We start from the raw sequence: 24,691 nt of genomic DNA, 5'->3' as shown, positions 1-24,691 counted from the left end.
TAATGACATTCTGCTATACTCATAGATAAGCTCCTTGCTCACCCATCATTAGAGAGTCTTCCTCCTTCAGTAGTTGGGAACAAAGACAGAGACCTACACCTGGAAAATATACAGCGAGTAAAAGACCTTGGAACTCAGCCCTAAATGGTTTGTATCCATCAAATCTTTCTCCTCAGGGTCAAGGATCCCTGTAGAAGAGGAAGCAGAAAGAATGTAAGAGCCAGAGCATGTGGAGGCCACCAAGGAAACAAGTCTTCTGAACACAGAAGGACCAGTGCACATATGAACTCAGAGATTGAAGTATTCATGGGGCCTGCAAAGGTCTTGGCCACATGGGGTCTCAGCCTTGAGAGAAGAAGTGGACACAAGCCCTTAACCCTAACTTAGAAACTATCCCCAATTGCTAACTGCTCACAAGTGAAAACTAACTTTTCTTCAAATAAAGTCTTAATTGTGTTCTCAATGCTTGTGTTACTGGGGTCTATTAAGACATTCTTTACCTGTGCCTATAAGTTCAGGCATATTCCTTACTTTCTCCTAGATTAGGATGTGGTGATTTGAATAAAAATTGCCCTCATAGGCTCATATATGAATGAGTTTGAAAGCATTAAAAGGGCTAGGAAGTGTGCCCTTCTTGGAGGAGGTGGTCTGTGCTATGGAGTTTTGGCTGTGTGATTTCATGGCGTCATCTCACTGGGAGATCGTTTCATTCCTTTCTCGCTGCCTGTTGTTAGAGTCTACCTATCTGTCTTCTGTGGCACTTGCATTCTGATTCACTGGTTTCCATTCCCACTGCAGTGTTCCTCTTTTTCTGCATTGCTGCAGTAGTAACCTTAAATTATTGAAGTTTTGAAGCCTACTTCTGTTCTCCGTGGTACCGCTTTAAATGTAAACAGCCTGAGCGATGGCTCAGCAGTTCAAGAGCCCTGGCTACTCTTCCAATAGGACTCGGGTTTGATTCCTAGTAGCCACATGGTGGCGCCAATCATCTTTCACTCCAGTCCCAGGGGATCTGATGCCCTCTTCTGGCAGAGGCTAGGCATGAACTGGGTAAGAGGGAATCTACAAATGGTTTTAATTCGTTTTTCCCTGATGGCTAAGGATGGTGAACATTTTAAAAACGTACTTTTGGACAGCTGAGTTTCTTCTTTTTGAGAACTGTTTGCTTATTTCGTTAGCCCATTTACTGATTGGATAATGGGGTATTTCATACATATCTTTTACATTATTTCTTCCTAGACAAAGGAGTGAAATCTATCTCTTGGTGATGTACTGCTGTCAATTCCCTTAAAAATTAATCCAGTTCCCCAGCTAAGACTCCTAGCAATAGTGGAGAGGGTGCCTAAACTGGCCATCTCCTGTAATCAGATTGGTAACTACCCCAATTATCACCAGAGAGCCTTCATCCAGTGACTGATGGAAAACAGATGCAGAGACCCACAGCCAAGCACGGGGCTGAGCAGGAGGAATCCTGTTAAAGAGATGGAGGAAGGATTGTATGAGCCACGGCGGGGGGGAGGGGGGGGCGGTGTGTGTGTCAAGGTCATCACAAGGGAACCCACCGAAACAACTAACCTGGACTCATAGGAGCTCACAGATTTTGGGCTGACAGCTAGGAAGCCTGCATGGGACCGATCTAGACCCTCTACATATGTTTGACAGGTGTGTAGCTTGATGTAGTGGTGGGAGCAGGGCCTGTCCCTAATGCTTTGGGTGGCTTCCAGGAACCTGTTTCTCATACTGGATTGCCTTGCACAGCCTTAACAGGAGGGGAGGGGAGGGGAGGAGCTTAGTCCTACCACAACTTGATATGCCATGCTTTGTTGACACCTGTGGGAGGCCTGGCCCCTTCTGAACAGAAACAGAGGGGGAGTGGAATGAGGGGTGGGGTGTGGGGAGGGAACGGGAGGAGAGGAAGAAGGGGAAACTGCGGTCTGGATGTAAAATAAGTAAATACATACATACATACATACATAAATAAATACTTAAACCAGTTGGGCCAGGCAATCACCCAGCCAAGGAATTACTGTTTGCCCCTGGCCCCTGCACCCTCTGCCCCCAGGAAGGGTGATTTCCCCTAAAGCCATGCTAAAGAAAAGGGATGAATGATAATTCCCTTAATGAGACAATGTACTTTTCCTTCCCTGTCTCTAGTGCAGTCACTTACCACGCCACAACCACACAGCTTGGTTAACCACTGCCTGCTTTGCTGAATTACTCAGGAAAACATAACTCCTTCTACCTTTTTGAATCACACTTCCCCCGGTGTGCTTCTTCCCTCTTCCTCTAAAGCTCCCTGTTCTCTTTGTCATGGCTGTCTGTCTGTCCATCATTTGGCTGCTTACCTCTGCTGGCCTCACTGAAACAGCATGCCTTTTCCCTTCCTCCTTCAGGCAGCGGCTGAGATTTATAGCTTGCCTGTCCTGGGTTCTTTTCTTTTAAACTCGAATAAAATTTTCATTTAGCTTCTTTTAGAGTCTGTTCTTCAACTTCTTGATTAACAGGACTAAGAACTTCAAAAGGGAACCCCGACTTCTCTAGTGATATTATCATCAAGTCCGGCAGACAACCCCAGATTTCTGGTGACATAATTCCCACAGTTCTTCCTGCTTCCTTTTTGCTTTCTGTGATTCTCCCCATTTTCTGACTTAGGCTCACTGGTGATATCTTAGTGGGCTCTAATTGATTTTAGTGTATTTCTTTATGATTTTTTTTTGTTTTTTCGAGACAGGGTTTCTCTGTGTAGCTTTGTGCATTTCCTGGAACTCATTTGGTAGCCCAGGCTGGCCTCGAACTCACAGATTCGCCTGCCTCTGCCTCCTGAGTGCTGGGATTAAAGGCATGCGCCACCACCGCCCGGCTCTTTATGATTTTATTAACAGGAACATCTCTTTCTGGTCCACAGATTGTACTTCATTTCCATTGGCTAATTAATAAATGATGTCATCTGGATTTCATAAATATTTTGAATATCTCACAACTCACTTAACATCCCTCACCCCAATTTTATACATGTACACAATTGGTTGTGACCACAGTCAGTTGATGACTTTTTTGACCCACTGCATTTACTGGGGATGCATTAAGGGTTATTTACTGGAGCATGTACAATTTACCAGTGGCTACACTACTGAAGAAAAAGATGCTCTTTCTCTCTCTGGCAGCCATTTACTGACAACACATACTCAGGGCAGTGTGGAACCTCATGAGCTCCTTCCTTCTTCCAGGATAGAACAGTGAATGGCCTAATCTTGTGTAAGTATTGTTGCCATGGGTCATGGTTGCAGCAGCCATGTTATATACAGAAGATAGAACTTCACACCTTATCTTCCAGTCTTATATTCTTTATTCCACCTATCCCACAATGTTCCTAGAACCTTGAAGGGATGATACAGGATGATACAACCTGTTTAGGGTTGAGCATCCAATAATCACTTCTTCTCAGAACTTTGAGAAGTTATGAGTCTCTACATTAGCTATCATTCCTTGAAAAAAGAAGTTTCTTCTGCTCAAGGTTGAGAGAAATACCAGTCCATATGTAAAAATATAAATATTTTAAATTTGATATTTTATCCATTATCAAAACAACAATAGAAGGTTTCATGCAGGGTATGACCTCTTCAGACACATGTTTTGGCCAGGTTTATGATATGAGGAATTTATTCCTTCTGGTGGAGTGGGCCCCAAATCCAACAAGTAAGTGGTTGGTGAGCCCTCAATCAATCATGCGGCTACTGTACATACCTCACCTAGAAGGTACAGAGTTCCCAGCTAGGTAAGACAGTTGATGATGTGTCTTCCTCCCATCCTTATCAACCCCCTCCTTACATGTCTAAATCCACTACTTTATATTTTGTTTTCTGACCCATTTATTTTAACCAGGGCCATTGGATTAGAACATGCTGGGGGAGATCATAGGCCCTAGGCAGAAGCAAAAGCTGTTTTTGAGCTAAATTGATATTTTAAGCTGCTTTTAATTTATGTTTATACACATGCTGCTCTTACCCTTAAAAAGATAAGCCTCTCCACTGAGCAGTGGTGAGTGAAGACACAGTCGCACAAGGTATGGGGAATAAGTGACAGATGACTATTCTATGCAGTCATTAGTTGATAGACACTAGGTTGGCTCCATTGCCTAGCTATTATGAATAGAACAGCAATGAACATGGTTTTGGTGCAGGCATCTCTGTGGTAGGATATAGAGTCCTTTGGGTATATGTGATATAGATATAGAATATAGATATAGATATAGATATAGGTATATGTGATATAGATTAGAAGTGATGTATTTGGGTCATATGGAAGTTGATTATTAGCTTTTTAAGAAATCTTAATGCCTGTTTCTACAGTGTCTGAACCAGTTTATATTCCCACACCACTAACAATTAAGATTCCTTTTCCCCCAACATCCTTGCCGGCATTTGTTATTTTTTTCTTGATAATAGTCATTCTGACTGGAGGAGATAGAAATCTCAAAGTAGTTTTAATTTAGATTTTTTTCTGTTGGCTAAGAATATTTAGCAGTTAAAAATACTTGTTAGCTATTTTTATTTCTTCTTTGGAGACTGTTCATTTCCTTTGCCCATTTTTAAAAATTGGGTTGTTTTACTGGATTTTTTTAGGTATTTGAATTCTTTATATATTCTAGATACTAACCTTCTGTCAAATGTGTAGCTGGCAAAAATTTCTTTCCAATCTCTTATTTCTTTACCTGTTTGAAAATTTCATTTGTTATGTAGAATTTTTAATGTCACAATGTCTAATTTGTCACTTTTCTGCTTTATCACCTGAGCAATCGTAGTCTTATTTAGAAAGCCCTTATCTATACCTATGTCTTAAAAAATTATTACTTATGTGCATGTGTGTCTCTCTGTGTATGCATACACAGGTATGTGTGGACACCCGTGGAGACCAGAAGAGGACATTAGATTTCCTAGGGCTAGAGTTAAAAGTTACAAGCTGCCTGACATGGGTGTTGGCTACCAGTTTGTCTTACAAGGCCTTTGTTATGTGAAGATATGCCTCTCTTGTCCCTTGTTTCTCCTAGTATTTTATCATGAAAATTAACTGGTTTTTGTCAAAGGACATCCCTACATCTATTGAGACACTCATATGATCACTCTCCTTGGGTCTATTTATGTAATGAATTACAGTTTTTTCCCATTCTGGTTATTTTATTTATATGAAAGTACTGTATTTTTATTTTTTGAGATTATAGTTTTTGAGAAATTGCATCATTTCTCTTTTCCCTTTCTTCTCTCCAAACAATCTGATGCAACCCCACCGCACTCTTTCACTCTTGTCCTTCTTTTTTAACCTTTAATTGAAAATATATTTTTTTCTCACTGATATATCCTGATTATGGTTTCTCTTCCTCAGGGAACTTCTCCCAGTTCCTCTGCACAGGCCCTCCAATCCAAATTCACCCCCCTTTTCATTAGAAAGCAAACAGGCTTATAAGGGATAAAAATAAAATAAAACAAAAACTAACCCATTGGAATTGAACAAAACAAACAGAAAGAAAGTGCCCAAGAGAAGGCACAAGAAACAGAGACCCACTTGTTCGCACATTTAGGAATCTCATAAAAACACTAAACTGGGAGCCATAATATACACACAAGAGACCTGTAGAGCAAAGAGAGAGAAGAAAAGCTATGTAACTAAAATAAAAAGTAGAAACAATAAGATGAAATGAAAACAAAGAAAGGAAAGCTCTTACACTACATTGTGAGACAATGATGAGGCAATGAATCTCCAGAGACACCACTGAGTTTGTTTTCTGTTGGACGTCTACCGCTGGGCATGTGGCCTGCCTTTTAGAGTAGTTTGTTATTCTAGTAAGACTCCCTCGGAGGAAGCTAAATTTTCATTATCTGTTGGACATGGCTTCTGAGTTAGGTGGGGGGCATGTGTCCACTTCTTCTTTCAGTTCTAAAACCCCATCTCGTGCAGACCTGTGCAGGCCCTGTGCATGCTGTCTCAGTCTCTGTGTGTCTGTCATCATATGTGCATCGACCATGTTGATTTAGAGGGCCTGTGTTCTTGATGTCCTCCATCCCCTCTTGTTCTTACACTCTTTCTGCCTCCTCTTTCCCAGGGTTCTCTGAGCCCTGAGGGGAGGGATCTGATGGAGACATCCCATTTAGGGATGAATGTTCTATGGTCTCTTACTCTCTTCATAATGTCTGGCTGTGGGTTTCTGTATTTGTTCCCATCTCCTGCAGGAGGAAACTTCTTTGAATATGACTGAGCAAGGCACAGATCTATGAATACAGCAGGATATCATTAGGAGTCATTTAATTGCTCTATTCTTTTCCTTCCTTCCTTCCTTCCTTCCTTCCTTCCTTCCTTCCTTCCTTCCTTCCTTCCTTCCTTCCTTCCTTCCTTCCTTCCTCCCTCCTTTCCTTCCTTCTTTCCTTTCTTCCTTCTTTCCTTCCTTCCTTCCTTCTTTCCTTTCTCTCTCTCTCTCTCTCTCTCTCTCTCTCTCTCTCTCTCTCTCTCTTTCTTTTAGAACAGTAGTATTTGGTTTTATTCTAGGTCCCTGGGCTATCTAGTCTCAGATTCTTGCTTCCCCCAAGCAGTGTCAGGTATGGGTTTTATCTCATGGAGTGAGCCTTCAGTAAAATCAGATATTAGTTGGCTACTCTCACAATCTTTGTGCCACAACTGAAGTAGTACATCATGTAGGCTGGACATCACTGTAGATCAAAGGGTTTATAGCTGGGTTACTGTTGACATTTCTCCTTTGGTAATATGCAGAGTATCGTCCTGTACCAAAGAGCTAGCATGTAGGTGTGAAGGCTCTAGGTAGGAACCAGCTTGATTTTTCCACATTCACTGAGTTGTATAAGTGTTGTCTTCAGCAATAGGGCCTTGACTTCAGTTTACGGGGAACAACATACAGTCACGGCAACAACCTAAGTTGTTTGGGAGTTTAATATCAACATATAAGTAAATACATACCATATTTGTCTTTCTGGGTCTGGGTTACCTCTTTCAGGATAATTATTTTCTATCCCCCCATTTACCTGTGAATTCCACAATTTTATTCTCTTCAATGGCTGAGTACTATTTTGTTGTATAAACGTATCATGTTTTCTTTATTTCTTATCTGTTGATGGACATTGAAGCTGTTTCCATGTTTTGTCTGTTATGAATAAAGCAGCAGTGAACATGGTTTAACAAGTGTCTCTGTTGTAGGACATAGAGTCCTTTGGGTATACACCTGAGTGGTATAGAGATCTCAAGACCCATTGGTTCCCATCTTCCTGAGGAACTGCCACACTGATTTCCATAGTGGCTGTACAAATTTACACCCCCACCAGCAATGGATGAGTGTTCTTTTGTCTACAGTTCCTTGTCAGCATGAGCTGTTGCTTGTTCTATTGATCTTAGCCATCTGACAGTTGTAAGATGAGCAATTGTGGCATTTCTCTCTTCTCTCCCCTCCACACAGTCTGATGCTTCCCAACTACTCCTTTTCATATCCATGGCCTATTCTTTAATTTTTATTAACATTTATACAATGTATGTTGATCATATTATTTTCCCTTCTCAAGTCCTCTAGTTCCTTCTCACCTCCTTACTCACATAAATTTCATGTTATTTCTCACCATCTCTCTCTCTCTCTCTCTCTCTCTCTCTCTCTCTCTCTCTCTCTCTCTCTCTCACACACACACACACACACACACACACACATAAAACAAAGAAACAGAAAACACAATATAAATAAAAGTCAAAACAGACAATTGAGGAAAAAAGAAAAAGAAAGAAAACCAATAAGACAAAAAATTTACCAAAACAAAAAGCTCATATACAAATAAAAAAAATTTGGATTTTTTTTTTGTGTTGGCCAATTACTTCTGGAAATGGGATCCTTACTGGAGGGGGTTTGATATATACAGTGACAGTTGATTGGAGAAAACTGATTTTCCCTTCCTTAGTAAGTATCCATTGCAAACATCTTGGTTAGGTATGGGACTCTGTGTCCACTTTCTGTCCTCAGTGCTGGGATTTTGTCTGGTTGAATTTGTGCATGTTGTCATAGTTTCTGTGAGTCTGTATGTGTGTCTATCCTGTTGTATCTGGAAGACACATTTTTTCTTGGAGTCATCCACCACCTCTGGCTTTTATAATCTTTTGCCTCCTCATCTATACAGATTCCTGAGCCTTCGGAGATGGGAGGTTGATTGTTTGGTTTGAATTGGTAAAGATCTTGACACCCTGTCATAGTCTCTGTGAGTTCATGTGTGCATGCATTCTGTTGAATCTGGAAGACACTGTTTCCTTGGAGTCATCCACCACTTCTGGCTCTTAGAATCTTTTTGCTTGCTCTTCCACATAGATCCTTGAGCCCCAAGGGGAAGGGGTTAATTAAGTTGTCCCATTTTATGCTGAGCACTCCAAAGTTTCTCACTCTCTTCACACTGTCCAATTGTGGATCTTTGTGTTAATTCCCATATACTGCAAGTAAAAGGTTCTCTGATGAGGGTTGCCTGATCTATGGATATAGCAATATGTTAATAGGGGTCACTGCAGTTCTATGTTCCTTTCGTAAAATAATAGTAGTTTTTCTTCCAGTCCTATGACATATACAGTATCAAGTTCTTGACAAATAGAGCACTATTGTCTGGCTTTCATTTCATTGAGTGGGATTTAAATTAAGTAAAAAAAAGTGGTTGGTTACATGCAAATAATTACTCCAATGAACAACAGCTTCATGTCTCTGTGTTTAATGATGTAAGTGGTATCATCAACAACAGGCTCCTAACTACCTTCAGGTTGTGGAAGGTAACCAATAGCCTTGTCAGTAGCCTGTGATGTTTCAGGATGGGTGTCTATGGGATACATTTGTGAAACAACTCAACAAGATGTAACCCATTCTTAGCACTGAAAGTTTTACTGGGTCACAAAAGATTTCCAGCTGGACATTGTTCCCCCTCTTATATGGTGACTCCATTTAGGTTCCTTTCATATATTCATATATTTAGAAAGTGTCTACAGTAGTAGGTTGTGGTGCTTTGAATAAGAATGTCCCCAGTAGGCTCTTATGCTTGAATACTTAGTCTCCAGCTGGTAAACTGTTTGGGAAGGATTAGGAGTAGGTATGGCCTTATTGGAAGAGGTGTGCCACTAGGAGTAGTCTTTGGTTTCAAAAGCTTTTGCCAGGCCCGATCTCTCTCTCTCTCTCTCTCTCTCTCTCTCTCTCTCTCTCTCTCTCTCTCTCTCTCTCTCTCCCTCTCTCTCTCTCTCTCTCCCTTTCTCTCCCTCTCTCTGTCTCTCTCTGTCTCTGTCTCTCTCTCTCTCTCTCTCTCTCTCTCTCTCTCTCTCTCCCTTTCTCTCCCTCTCCCTCTCTCTGTCTCTCTCTGTCTCTCTGTCTCTCTCTCTCTCTCTCTCTCTCTCTCTCTCTCTCTCTCTCTCTCCCTAAGGTCTGTGGATCAGGATGTAGCTCTCCAGCATCATGCTTGCCTGTCTGCTACCACATTCCCTGTCATCATGATGATGATGGATTAATCCTCTGAAGCCCTGATGGAAAGATTTCTTTTATAAGAGTTGTCTTGGTTATGGTGTCTTCACAGAACAGTAACTAAAACAGAAGTTGGTACCAGGGACTGCGATCTTACTGTAACAGGCTTGGCAATGCTATTGTTTGGAGGAATATGGAAGAATTTGGGACTTTGGACTAGAAAAGTGGTTGAAGGCTTTAAATGTGGCTTAATTAGCCCCATAATAGTTCCTACTATCCTAGTAGGAACATGGAAGAGAGCAGTACTGAGGGTGATGTGGACTATGCAGGCTTGGCTCAAGAGGTTTCAGAGGAGAAGATGTTAGCAAGTGGCCTAGAGACAATTCTTGTGAAATTTTGGCAAAGAATGTGGTTGCTTTTTGCCCTTGTCCTAAAAATCTGTCAGGGACTAAATTGAAGAGATTTGGATTAATATCATTAGCAGAGGAGATTTTTAAGACAGCCTAGTGTTGACAATGTCACATGGTTACTAGTGATCACTCTTATGCAGATATGCAATGAAAAGGAGTAAGTCAATAGGCAACACTCCTCCATGGCTTCTGCATCAGCTCCTGCATCCAGGTTTTTGTCCTGTTTGAGTTCTTGTCCTGACTTCTTTCAGTGATGAACAGTGATATGGATGCATAAGCCAAATCAACCCTTTCTTCTCAAGTTTCTTTGGTCATTTGTTCCATCATAACAGTAATAACTCTAACTAGGACATAGGTTTCCATATGGCTTTTCAAAAGGCCTTTAGTGTTAGCTGTTCCTCTTCACATTTTCTCCTTTACACTACCCTGTATACCACATCCCATTTAATCCTCCTGTTCTAGTTTCTACTTTGCCTCTTTAAAGACTATATTCTATTTATCCTTCCTTAGATGATCCCTTCCTCCCTGCTGGTCCTTTACTAGCTACCTATCTTCATTGTTATTTGATTTGAATCATAGGTATCTAAAGCTTAATAGCTAAAATCCACATAGAAGAGAAAATACAAAATGTTTCTTTTCTTGGATCTCTATTGCCTCACTCAAGGTGATTGTTTGGCTCCACCAATTTACCACAAAATTTCAGTTTTGTTATTAGATAAATAATATTTTATTGTGTAAATGTATCCCATTTTAATTATCCATTCATTAGTTGATGAACATCTAGCTGTTTTCAATTTTAGGCTATTATGAGTAGAGCAGCAACGAACATGGATGAGCAAGTGCCTCTGTAATTAGATATAGAATCCTTTGGATATATTATCAAGAGTGGTATAGCTGGATCCCATGGCAGATGGACTACAACCTTTTGAGAAGATTCCACATTGATTTCCATATTGGCTTACTAATTTGCACTTCGACCATTAATGAATAAGTGCACACTTCCCTGCATCATCTCCAGCATATGCTGTCATTGTTTTATTGATCTTGGCCATTCTGACTGGTATAAAATGAAATATCAAAGTAGTTTTAATTTGCATTTCACTGATGTCTAAGAAGGTTGAAAATGAAAAAAAAAACTTTTTAGCCATTTATGTTTCATCTTTGGTACTTCTCTCTTTAATTCAATACTCCGTTTTTAATTGGGCTGTTTTCTTGATGTTCAGTTTTTCTTTTTTTAGTTCTTTATATACTCTAGGTACTAATAACCCTCTATCATGTGTACAATTATTAAAGATATGTGTACAGATACAGATATTCCCATTCTGTAGGTTGCTGCTTTGGTCAACTAATAGTGTCCTTTGCTGTAAAGAAGCTTTTTAGTTTCATAAGGTCCCATTTATTAATTGTTGGTCTTAGTTTCTGTGTGATCATTGTCTTGTTCAGGAAGTTCTTTCCTATGCCAATGAGTTCAAACCTATTCCCTTTCTCTTCCATCTAATTCAGGGTATTGGGTCTTATGCTAAGGTTTTTGATACATTATTAGTTGAATTTTGTTCAGGGTTATAGATACAGATCTATTTTCATTCAGCTATCCAATTTGACCAGCACAAATTGTTGAAAAAACTGTCTTTTTTTCCCATGTGTATTTTTGGCTTCTTTGTCAAAAGTCAGGCATTCATTGATGTGAGAAATTATGTTTGGGTCATCATTTCTATGCCATTGATGTGTGTGTTTTTATGCCAATACCATGCTGTTTTTATTACTGTAGTTTTATAATGCAACTTGAAATACAACTTCAAAAATGATATTTTCAGTAGTTCCTTTATTTTTTAGGATTGTTTTGGCTATCCTGTTTTTTTTTTCATATGAAATTGAAGTTTTTTTGTTTTTTTTTCAGTTTTTGTGCAAAAACCTGTTGGAGTTTTGATGGGGATTGTGTTGAATCTGTAGATTGCTTATAGTGGGGTGACCATTTTCACAATATTGATCCTACTAATCCACAATCATGAGAGCTCTTTCTGGTATCTTCTTCAATATCTTTTCTCAAAGTCTTAAAGGTTTTTATTATATAAGTGCTTTACTTGATTAGTTAACATTATCCAAGATATATGGATGTATATTTGTAGCTACTATAAAAGTTACATGTTTTCCCTATTTCTTTCCCAGTCTTTAATTTGTACATAGAAAGGCTACTGATCTTTGTGTATTAATTTTGTATCCTGCTACTTTGCTGAAAGTGTTTATCAGCTATAGAAGATTTTAAGGTGGAGACTTTAGGGTCTTTTCTGTATAAAATCATATTACCTGCAAATAAAGATACCTTGACCTTTTCCTTTCCCATATATACTTGATCTGCTTTAGTTGTCTTATTGCCCTAGCTAAGACCTCAAATACTGTATTTGAATAGGTACAGCAAGAGAGGATAGCCTTTTCTTGTTCTTGTTTTTATTAGAAATGCCTTGAATTTCTCTTCATTTGAAATTATTTTGGCTAGGGCTTGCTGTAAACTGCCTTTATTATATTGAAGTATGTGGTGATATTGTGTTCCCCAAAATATTGTACACCCTAATAAACTTATCTGGGGTCAGAGAACAGAACGGCCACTAGATATAGAGGCCGGAAAATGGTGGAACACATGCCTTTAATCCTAGCATTCCAGAGGCAGAGATCCATCTGGATCTCTGTGAGTTCAAGGCCATGCTGGAAACAGTCAGGCATGGTAACAAGAGCCTTTAATCACAGGAAGTGAGTCTTTAATCCCAGGAAGTTATGGCAGAAAGCTGAAAGGTATATAAGGCATGAGGACCAGGAACTAGACTTGTAGCTGGAGAGTTTTCTCTCCTGGTCCTGCCAAGCCCTGGCAGTCCAACAGCCCACTTATAAAATAAACACACAGACACATATTATTTAAACTGCTTGGCCATTAGCTCAGGCCTATCATTATCTAGTTCTTACTCTTATATTCAGCCCATTTCTATTAATCTATACTTTGCCATGTGGCTTGTGGCTTACTGGTACCTTACATCTTCCTTGTCCTGGCGGCGGCTGTAGTCTCCCCCTCTGTCTTCCTGTTCAAGACAGGGTTGTCGGACTGCCAGTGCTTGGCGGGACCAGGAGAGAAAACTCTCCAGCTACAAATGGTGCCCAACGTGGGGCACAAACCCACAATCCTGAGATTAAGAGTCTCATGTTCTAGCGACTGAGCTAGGCAGGCTGTGCTATGTCTTCCCCAGACCCTGCAACCTACCTATCCCTTCATTTGTAAGTTATGCCACTAAATAAACCTCCTTTTTAACTACATGGAGTAGCCTTAATAATTTCACCAATATAGACTAGTTAATCTTTTAGGCTTTTGAGCAGCAGTTCAGCTGAGATTCATTTGGATGAGGACTCAGAAGCTTCCAGTCTGAGGAAAGAGGATCAGCTGAGGAATTGGCAAGGTGAGGTGGCTGTGGCTTGTTCTACTTCTCTGATCTTCTAGCATTCACCCCAATACCTGGCTTCAGGTTTGTTTTTGTTAATAAGACCCTTTAGAGATTCGTGTTACATTGAAGTATGCCTCTGGTATTTCTAATTTCTCCAGAACTTTTATCATGTGAAAATATTAGATTTTTTTCCAAGACCTTTTCTGCATCTAGTTATACAATTATGTATTTCCTGTCTTTCAGTCTACTTATGTGGTTGATAAAATTTATTGATTTATGTGTTTTGAACTATGTATCTCTGGGATGATGCAAACTTGATCATAGTGGGTAGTCTTTTTGATATGTTCTTGGATTTTGCTTTGTAAGTATTACATTGAGAACTTTTGCATCTATATCCATAAGAAGTCAGTTGTTGGGTATTTGTATAGTTTTGGTATTAGAGTAATAGTAACTTTGAAGAAAGAGTTAGTAAATGTTCATTCAGTTACTACTCAGTAGAAGAATTTGAGGAGTATTGGTATTAATTCTTCTTTAAATATCTGGTAGAATTATTTGCTACATACATATGGCCCTGAGGTTTGTTTTGGTTAGGAGACTTTAAATTATTGCTTCTTTTTCATGAGGGCTTATGGTCTGCTTAAATTGTTTATTTGATCTTGCTTTAACTTTAGTATAAGACATTCATCATAAAAACAGACATGTTGATAAATGGAATAAAATTGAAGTCCTGAGCATAATTGCACACATCTCTGAATGCCTGACTTTTGATAAAGAAGCCAAAAATACACACTGGGTAAAAGGCAGCATCTTCAATAAAAGGTGCTGCTCAAACTGGATGGCTGTATGTAGAAGGTTGAAAATTGACATTTATAACTCAACTCCAAATGGATCAAGGTCTTCAACATAAGACCAGATTCACTGTATTGGATAGAAGAGTGTGGGAGAGTAGGCTCCAACTCATTGACACAGGAAAGGACTTTCAGAACAGGATACTGATAACACAGACACTAAAACCAACAATTAATAAACAGGACATCATGAAGCTAAAAAGCTTTTGTACAGCAAAGAACACTATGAATTGACCAAAGCAGCAGCCTACAGAATAGGAAAAGATCTTTACTAATTATACATATGACAGAGGGTTAGTAGCTAGAATAAATAAAGAGCTAATAAAAGAACCCAGAACATCAAGGAAACAAATAATGCAATTAAAACAATGGAGTATTCAAACAAAGAAGTCTCAAAAGATAAAATACAAATGGCCAAGAAACACTTTTAAAAATGTTTAATGTCCTTAGTCATCAGGGAAATGCAAATTAAAAGTGCTTTGAAATTTCATCTGAAACCAGGCAGAATGGCCAAAATCAATAAAATCAATGACAATACACGCTGGCATGGATGCAGGAAAGGAGGTATATATATTCTTTGCTGGTAGGGTTAAAAACTGATATAGGCAGTGTCGAAACAAGTGTGAAGGTTCCCCACCAAGCTGGGAATTGATCAGCCTTAAGATCCAGCTGTACCACTCTTGGGTACATACCCAGAGGACTTTACATCCTACTACTTGCTCATTCATATTCATTGCTGTTTTAGTCATAATAGCCAGAATGTTCATCAGGTAATGAATAGATAATGAAAATGTAGTGTATTTATTCAACAGAGTATTATTCAGCTGGTAAGACAAAACAAAAATTTGAAATTCTCAGATAAATGGATTGAGGCAGAAAAAAATCATCCTGAGGTAAGCCCAACCTCAAAAGACAAATATTGTATGTATTCTCTTAAATGTGGATGTTAGATTTTAAGCTTTCAAAATATGTATTATACTCCAAATAACCACATAGGTTAGGTACCTGATAAGGGACTTAAGGGAAAAACAAAGTCTCTCAAGGAAGGGGAAATAGAATATAGTGTTATGGAGGCACAAAGGGTAAACTAGCAGGATTAAGCAGGAGGTGGGTGGGAGAAAAGGATAAAGGAGATGATAATGTTAAGGACAACTAACACTAAAACCCATTTAGAAAACTATATGGAATGCTACTACTGTAGAAGCTTCCTAAAACTTATGCACATGTAAAAGAAATGTAAATGGAGTCATCAAACAGTAGGAGAGACAGTGTCCCCACTAGACGTCTTATGTCACCAATCCCTAGTGCCATGAATTCATTACATCTTGTTCAGTTGTTGGCAAAATGGGTCCCATGGACCAGCTTCCTAAAATATCATGGACTGTTTCCAAGGCTACTGGTTACTCTCCATATCTGGATGGTACAGCCCTATTGCTGAAGACACATCTTACGTATAACCTCCAACATGGAGAAATTGAGCTGGTGCTCAACTAGAATCTTTACCCCTACTGACCAACATTCATGGTGCCAGTAGGCACTTTTAATGCTTCCAGTGGCTAAAAGCAATCATCTATTTCACCCAGCTATAACCTCTATGATCTATAAGAGTGACTTGGTTGCAAGATATACTGGTGCAATGTTGGCAGAAGTTTTATGGGAGTAATTAACCACTTTTTAATTGGATTCAAGACCAACTCCATGATATAGGAGCCGTATCTGATACTGCTAAAGTGGCTAAGAACCTGAGACTAGATTGGCCATGGGCCTAGGGCAAAAGCAAATACTATTATTCTGTTATAGGAACATAACAGTAGAATGACTCCTCATGACATACTGCTATACCTATAGGTCAGTGCTTCATTCAACCCACTTGAGAGAAGCTTCTTCTTCCATAGACAGGAATTAATGCAAAGACCCACAACCTGACAATGTGCAGGGGGTGAGAGGCTTTGGAGAACTCAGGACTAAAGGAGATGTCTTCATCATACTCTTCTCCTCAGGGCTCAAGGATCTATGTGGGAAAGGAGGTGGAAATATTTTAAGAGCCAGAAGTGATAGATGACTCCAAGGAAACAGTATTTTCCCAACACAATAGGATTGATGCATATATGAACTTATAGAGATGATGGCTCTATGAAGATTCAAGGCTCAGTGCAGTCAGAGTTCCAGCACTTAGAGGATGAAGGGAAAACATGATCAAAATACACTGTGTAAGATTATTTCTTAGTAAAAAACAAAAATATATCTCTTAATGTATATAACTTTAATTCTCCAATTAAAATCCATACATTAGCTGAGTGTACTGGTACACGTAATACCAGAACTTGGAAGGTAGAGGAAACAGAATCAAGGATTAAAGGCTACAAGATGAAAGACTAAAAGTAAGATGGTGGTCAACCTAGGCTAAAGGAAACACTGTTTCAAACGCACGCACGCACGCACGCACGCACGCACGCACGCACGCACACACACACACGCACACACACACGCACACACACACACACACACAATGGTTGAATGAATTTAAGAAATAACAATGTGTTGCCTACAGGAAACTAACTTTGGCAGTAAAGACACATATCTCTGAAAGTGAAAGTATAGAAAACTATTACATGTAAGAAGAATTCTAAAGTGAGTAGAAATAGCTATACTTAGGTCTGACAAAAACAGTAAGAAGAAACAAAGAAGGTCTGTGTATAATGATCAAGGGAATAATTCATTAAGAAGAATAATATTGAATATGTCTATATATACCCCAAATGCAACACTCAATTCCATGAAATTTGTTATACCTACATGCTAAGATTGGCTCCAATATGGTAAAATGGGAGATGCCAGTGTTCTATTCTCCTCACAGACTGATCATCCAAAGATGTCAACAAGAAGTATTAGTTAAATTATGCCATAGATCAGTCAAACTTAACAGGCATTTACAGAACATTCTGACAATGCACATTCTTTTCATTAATATAAAATTTTCTCTAGAGTACAACATATAGTTGGCTACAAAATAAATATTAACATGTTTAAAACATTGCAGCTATAACTTGTTTCTTTTTCTGATCACTACAGAATGAAAAGAATAATAGCAAGAGAAACTATAGAACTCACCGAAATAGACCCTTTGCAGCACACCTTTAAACATTGGATCATTTAGGCTATCAGAAGAGAGGAGTAAAAGTTCATAGATATCAGAGAGAATTGAAATTTAGTAAATCAAAACCTGTGGGATGCTGGAACTATGACAATGAGTAAGAACATAAAAAATAGAAAACTTAAAATGAACAATTCTATGATGCATCTTAGAAACTGAGAAAAGCAAGAAAAACACTACACCGTATAAAGGTAAAAAGAGGAGAAAATTGGAGTACAGATAAATAAATGAGTATTAAAGAATAATATAAAAGACTAATGAGAAATCAGTGTCTAAGGTAAAGAACCTTAGCACATGTTTATCTAGAACAGTGGAAGGGGAAGACAGAAAACCAAAATAAATGAAATCAGGATTGAAAATGGATTGTTACAGCAGATGTCCCTGAAACTCACAGGAACACCACTAAGATTTTATTGAAGAATCATATTTTAGCAGCTTGGAATATCTACAAGAAATGGAAAAATTTATGAACACAAATGGCCTACAAAAATTGATCCTAGAGGTTGTGCATTTCTGAGTAGATTGGTAATAATTAACAGGAAATCAATGTTCTAGGAAGAGAAGCTCAGGGCTGCCTCCCTTTGCTGCTGGATCCCACACATTTAAGAAGGACAAGTGGCAGGTTTTCAAGCTGGCTGTTTGATGTCTCTTAGCACTTCATATTAATTTTGTACACAGTGCTTTTCTTGAATTATTATAGCTTTATAAATGTCTTGTTATCCAGGTGTAAAAGATACTCATATGCCAACAGAAAGAAAGTAGAGAATTATTTAAACTGGCTAGTTTATGTTAAAGCATTCTTTTTTAAAGAGTTGCTGTAAAATCTTTTATTACATTTATTTATTTATTATTTATTCATTTAGTGTGTGTGTGTGTGTGTGTGTGTGTGTGTGTGTGTGTGTGTGTGTGCGCGCGCGCATAGACCTGCATGCCATGGTGTGCATGTAGAGGTCAGAGGAGAGCTCACAACAGTAGATCATCTCCTTCTATCATGTGGGTCCCAGGGATTGAACTCAGGTCATCAGGCTTGGTGGCAAGTGTCTCTACTTGCCAAGGCATCTTGCTGACTCTAAGTGTTTTATTATTTTTGAAAAATAATTTATTGTTACCATAAAAATGATACATGCTTATTAAGATCTAGCAGAGAAGTACAGGGAAGTACAGGGAAGTGTCAATAACGTCAGTGCTGTTCAGGGTCCCTTTATGGTTTGCATTTCTAGTCTTCTCTTTCTTCACATTTCATTTTTATCCATTTTGTATATGTACACAGCCAGCTTTCAAATCTAGACTAACGTGCCATTTGTCAACAGTGTCATTGAATGTTGTGCTAATAGGTGAAGTCATTTGCCATTGTACTAAATACCTCTGAAGCACGACACTTTTATTTATGTAATAATATCACATTCATGCCTGAAGCATGGGCTATAGTTGGCCTATGACATTCCAGTTTTGCTGCTGTACATCTATTTGGAACTTATAATTTTAGCAAGGTTTTTTGAATCTGGTAGAAAGTGAGTGTGCCCCGCGGTTTGCCATTTGTTAGAGGCTAAAATGCGATCTAAACGGAGAACAGAAGCCAGGGGTGTAAGTCACTTACTCAGTCTCTTCAGATTTCATTTCCCCATGAATAATACAGGTTTAAAAACAACAGATCTCACTAATGAAATTCTATGAGTATGAGAAACTTGAGTTAGAGGAACTGACTATTGAACATTTGATGAACTAAAAGTACCATTTCAACTTAAATGTGACTCATTGATTCCCTAACTATTCTGCTAGAATTGTACAGCTTTTCACAAAAAACCCAAACAAGTGAATATTTTGCATTTAGTAGTGACAGAATGGATTCATTTTGAAAAAAAATTGCACAAAACAATGTGTATATGTGTGGTGTGTGTTGAGCAGTATCTGGTATTGGAATTAACTGGCACAAAACAGAACTGTTTTCTGAATGACTGTTTTCCAGTGTTTTAAAAGACATTTTCCCCACTGGGATTTAATATATCATTTAAAACATATCCTTTCACCCCCATTAGTGAGCAAGCACATCCTTCAGTGATGAGAGAGCATTCATTATGCAGCTGGAAAGGTCTTCTGTATAGCAACATTCCTCACAGCCCTTAATCTTCTCTTTCCTGTCCAGCTTTCCTGAGCTGTCTCTTTAGTTGCTCAGAGAAAGTGTCCCACTCCACCTTCCCTTGAGACAAATCAAAATAGTCCTCCTTTTGGAGCCATCGGGAGAGGCGGTGATAGCTATGGAGCTTCTGCCTATCCAGGGGCTCCAGAAACAGCAGCAGGAGGCGAGCTGTCCCTGGCCTGGCCACCAAGTGGTAAGTGGCCAATCTTAACTCTAGATTGCACCAGGGACTTGCTAAGGCCTGCCTTGTGAGCACACAGAGGGTGGATCTGCTTTTGCTCATGCTGGCAATCATGGATTCCATCCTGTCATTTCCAATCCCAAAGTCCCTGGTGGGCAGGCACAACCTCAAACCCTCACCTTCAGGAGGGGGTTTCTCCAAAGCAGGAACCAGTTCTTCCAGCACCCAGGCTTGGTCCTTCTCACAATAGGATATAAAGACATCATAGTTGAATTGGCGTCTGCGTCTATGTCCACCCAATTTCCACCAACAAGCATGAAGCAGTGTCTGCAGGTAATGAAGCCAGGACCATTTATGACAACTAATCAGAGGAAGGTTGATCAGCAGAAGCACCAGGGTGAAACTGATGATAAAGCCCCCAAACTCAGTGTCATGTGGGCAATGAGTACCAAGGAAGGAGAACAGTAGAGTGTTGGAGTAGTCAGAAGCATTGGCCATGCAGATGGATTTCTCCAGTCCATAAATGAAAGTGTTTGGGGCCCGTGTAGCCCAAGACTCCACCCAGGAAGTTTCACACTGGCAGGTGAAGGTGACATCTGAGAAATAAACATATGGAGGCATCTGAGGAATCAACTCTTGGAGGTGGCTGTCCATCTCCAGGGCCAACTCGGAGTGAAGCAGCAGCAGTTTGAGGTGGTGCAGGCCTTCAAAGATGGTCACAGAGAAGTCTCTGAGATTCAGGTGGCTCAATGCCAGTACCTGTAACTGAGGCACTTCCTTCAGCAGCATCTCTAGCTTCGCAGTACTCGACTCATAGAAAAAATTAAGGTACCCTAGCTCTAGCACACGCAGCCTGGGCATCCCAAATAGATGGAGGTCTACTGCATTGTCATTTTCACACCAGATAGAGAAATGCTCCAGGAGCGGAAGCTGTTGTGGGAAGAATCTCTGAAGTTGACTGGTTGAGAGCAGGAGGCTGTAGCCACGCAAGGTGAGGTGACGCAAGGAGGGAAAATGGATTGTGGTTGTATCTGGTTGCCGCAACACATTGGAAGTCTGTAAAGTAAGATTCTCCAAGAATAAGAATGGCTCTCCATTGAGAGCCATAAACTGAACATATGCTTCTGCTTGTATTTCTAAGCTGAGCAGCATTGGAAACCAGGGAGGATAGATGTCCAGTGTTGTAACAGATCCCAGCTTTAGATGTCTCAGCATCTGGGGACCCTGAAGTTGTATGCCTGAGATATGCTCTAAGTAGGTACCCAGGATGTTCAAGGTGGTCAGAGCAGGAAGATGAGAGAGCCAGCCTGGTTTGAGTACTTTAATTTGGTTCCAACTCAAGTCCAGAGTCCTCAGCCACCTCAGTCCTTGTAGGCTCTCATTGGATAAACTAGAGATGTTATTTCCACTCAGCCAGAGCTCCTGGAGTTGTGGAAGAAAGGCCCCATGGGGTACATCACATAGCTGATTGTGGGACAGATCTAGTACTCTTAAATTTGCACTAAACACTCCTTCTGGAAGCTCCAAGGTTGGGCCAAGCTTATTCATAGACAGGTTGAGCCTTTGAAGTTGAGGTAGAGTACGTAGGAACCTGATGGGAAGTGACTGAAGATAGTTATCGTGAAGGTTAAGGAATTCCAGAGCTTTATAACTTGGGATATCTCCATTCTCCAAGATGTTTTGTATTTGGTTCTTCCCAAGGTCAAGTGCGCGAAGCTCAGAGTAGCCTGTGACACTCCCAGGCAATTTTTCTATACCTGTACCCACGAGGGAGAGGAAGTCCAAGTGGAGCAGTCCCAAGCCTGTGAGGTCAAATGTTCTTAGTGTGGTACCATCCAATATTAGGGAATGGAGTTTGAGGCCATACAAGGCTCTGACACCTGCCTGCTTCAACTGAAGGTTGTAAGATAAATCCAGCACTTCTAGGAAGGGCGCCCCGAGTTTGGTACTGGGTGTAGGAGAGGAACCAAGCAAAAGACTCGGGAAGAGCCTTTGCAGTTCCTTCAACTTTGTCAGACAACTGTTCCTTAGAGTTAGATGCCTAAGACTAGTTGGCAAGGAGATGCTCTGGCTATAATTCAGGCAGTAGCCTTGAAAGGAAAGACTACTCAGGGATCTGAGAGTCTCTAAACAATTTGCAGGGAGGAACAGACTCAGGCAACAGGGAGCATGATGCTCAAAATAAAGGTACTGTAGCTGGTCCAGTCCTTGGAAAGTTCTAGAAGTAATATTGACTGTACCCAACTGCAGCCTCAGAAGCTGTAGGGAGTGGAAGCGATCAAAGGCATCTGCTGGCAGAGTAGAAACCATGCCCTGGAGGCAAAGCACCTCTGTATCTCTGGGCACTCTTTCCAGTGTCTGAGCCAGGTCTTTAACATTCGAGCAAGATGCCAAAAGGTGCAGCCCTGGGGCCAATGTACAGAATTGGATATAGTAGGAAAGGTTAGGAAATAGCAAGCTGTCTGCTATGATGCAATCAGGGGCAGTCCATGCCCTGCTGGTCAAGTCGAAGCTCACCAAAGCCAATAGTATCAGAATGAGGAAAACAGAGCAGAACTGAGGTCTTTCCATCATTGGCATTGATTCTAGGAAAAGAGAGGGAAAGAATGGGTACCAATCCTTAAAGTGATGAGCAATCCCATCCCGGGGCTTCTAATACACATTATATCCTTTGGATTTAAGGAAATATTGGGAACACCCCTATAATCAACACATTTGCCGAGTCAGAGACTCAAGTTGTGCCCACTAATGTGTAACTGCAAGCAGGTAGGAAACCAGAGGAGACCAAATTACAGGGCAGCAGGAGGGTCAGAGAAGCCTATGATGGTCTGATCTCCCTGCTGGGGATAACTGGCCCAGACTGCTAAAGTTATTGGAGGAAGCCACCATCCAAAACAAGGCAGGAAACTGATTTGTTCAGTAGAGAGTACACTGAAAGAGGGACCAGTACTACTGACACCTTTCTATCTGAACAAAACTCTTAGCCATGTGACATAGGTGGACTGTTGTTCTTTGTTCTTGAGGCCATGATGCTAAATTATTTGCCTTAGTTAAAGAAGTAGAAAGTGCCAGATTTGAGTTTTGTATTTTTCCTACCAGGGTTAATAGTCTGCTATAAAGGTCCTCAGCCAGAACTAAGGAAACATTTCAAGAGGATTCTAGGGTTGCATTTAAGAAGAAAGTATTCACAACAGTTCAGGGAAACACTTAAGGAAATAAATAAGTAGGCTAATGAAATTAAACAAAAAGAAATAATTAATGTCTTGATACTTTTGAGCTTAGAGTCCAGTACTGGGGATGCAGGATGGTGGTGATGGCGAGCTGACTGCTTTCTCATCATCTATAGCTCTTCTTTCATGAGAAGGCTTTGGAGTGACCATTGTGAAATGAATGGTCATGAAAGTTTCCGAAAGATCTGAGAGATAGGAGAGTAGCCTGTCACTCTGGGGATGATAGACACCAGTTAGTCACGTGGGAAAGGCACTGTCCTACTCAGTAACTCATGCCCTTGGGCAGAGGATTTGGCACTAAATGCCACAGATGTCTCTGCTTTCCCCTGGCTACTATTTCTCCTGTGTGGTAACACACTGCCTCTGGAGGCACCGAGGCATCTTTTTTCTATCGCCCTCTCTCCCTCAAGCTACTGGGTCTCAGATTTCAGTGAAGTTCAGAGGAGGCCAGCGCAGAAGAGGCTGGGACTTCATCATCTAAATGGCATGACCTCATTGTAGATGCACTTGGGTTTAGCTGATCTCCATCTTTCTACCCTATGGCTTGTCTTATCACCTTTTAAAAGTTCTTTTTTTTAAAATTTCTCTTTCTTTCTCTCTCTTTCTTTCTTTCTTTCTTTCTTTCTTTCTTTCTTTCTTTCTTTCTTTCTTTCTTTCTTTCTCTCTCTCTCTCTCTCTCTCTCTCTCTCTCTCTCTCTCTCTCTCTCTCTTTCTTTCTTTCTTTCCTTCTCTCTCTCTCTTTATTCATCTATCTATCTATCTGTCTGTCTGTCTGTCTGTCTGTCTGTCTGTCTGTCTATCTGTCTATCTATCTTAGCCCTGAAGTTTCAAATAGTGTACCCTACTGATTCAGGTTTCCTTCTCATTTTAGTTTATTTCAGATTAGGTCAGGGGACTGGAATAGATCTCAGATCAAGGAGACACAGTGGCCTTGGTACTGAGACCCTGGCACTGTAGAAGTCTGGGATAGATAGTAACTTCTGTCTCAAGACATCAGATTTGATACTATAATCCTGAGAAACATAAAAGATTGTCCAGGAACTACTATGTCTCAGCTGGTCACTTAAACTGTGGCTAACCTTAGCCTTGCTGTCCTCAGGCTCGACCTGGTCGCCTCTGGTCCCCAACCTTTGGCTCTCTGAAGAGGCAGATGTTTTGTAGTTTCTTTCTCCCCTGCCAATGTCATTAACCGCTCATCTGCCTTGTCCAGAAAATTCTCTGGTGTTAGGACAGCGCTCCTTACCTTTGAGAAAGGAAACAGAGGGAGACAGCATCAAGTTTTCAGGAAGAGTTATTTTTCATCTCCTGTAGCCAAAGAAGAAAGCCTTTCTTTTGGGAGTCTTCCCTCCACAGTGGCTCCTGTTCTGCGGCATGGAAGTGTGGTTCTTCTGTTATTAGTGATATGTGGGGAGTTCTAGGGAAGAGGGAGAGTGCTTAGCTAATTTTAGGAAAGCTGGAGTGTAACTTCTCCCTAGACGATCTCCCTTTCTTTCACAGTTTCACGACTTCCTCTTTTCTAGTCTACTCTAGGGGTTTCAGTTCTCATGTACTTTGTATCATATCCTGCTGACATCTGAAAAAGCAGTCTTTATTTTTTTTGGAACCACCTCTCTCTTAAGGTAAGAGAGGCTCATGTTTTCTGCCATTTCTTTTTTTTTTTTTATTAATTTTTAAATTTATTTTACATATCAACCACAATTTCTCCTCCTCCTCTCCTCCTGTTCCCTCCCCACTTCCTTTCTACACACCCTACCATCCACTCCTCAAAGAGGGTAGGGCCTCCAATGAAGTCAACAAAGCATGACATATCAAGTTGAGATAGGACCAAGCTCCACCCCTC

The 24,691-nt window shown here is 40.2% G+C and overlaps 1 protein-coding gene across 1 annotated transcript; it reads right to left on the bottom strand.

The window, feature by feature from the left end:
• Positions 1 to 18,756: 18,756 nt before the first annotated feature.
• LOC102911851 (toll-like receptor 11) lies at positions 18,757 to 24,254 on the bottom strand. Its single transcript, XM_006990980.4, has 2 exons — positions 24,095 to 24,254; positions 18,757 to 22,206 (listed from the first exon to the last, which is right to left on the bottom strand). Exons 1-2 carry the CDS (start codon positions 24,123 to 24,125, stop codon positions 19,424 to 19,426), a joined length of 2,814 nt encoding a protein of 937 aa, XP_006991042.4. The 5' UTR covers positions 24,126 to 24,254; the 3' UTR covers positions 18,757 to 19,423.
• Positions 24,255 to 24,691: the final 437 nt, after the last annotated feature.

Source organism: Peromyscus maniculatus, chromosome 9, assembly GCF_049852395.1.
Source record: "Peromyscus maniculatus bairdii isolate BWxNUB_F1_BW_parent chromosome 9, HU_Pman_BW_mat_3.1, whole genome shotgun sequence".
In the NCBI taxonomy this organism is placed as follows: domain Eukaryota; kingdom Metazoa; phylum Chordata; class Mammalia; order Rodentia; family Cricetidae; genus Peromyscus; species Peromyscus maniculatus.
The sequence above is the reverse complement of the archived record's forward strand: the minus strand, read 5'-3'. Positions and strand labels throughout refer to the sequence as shown.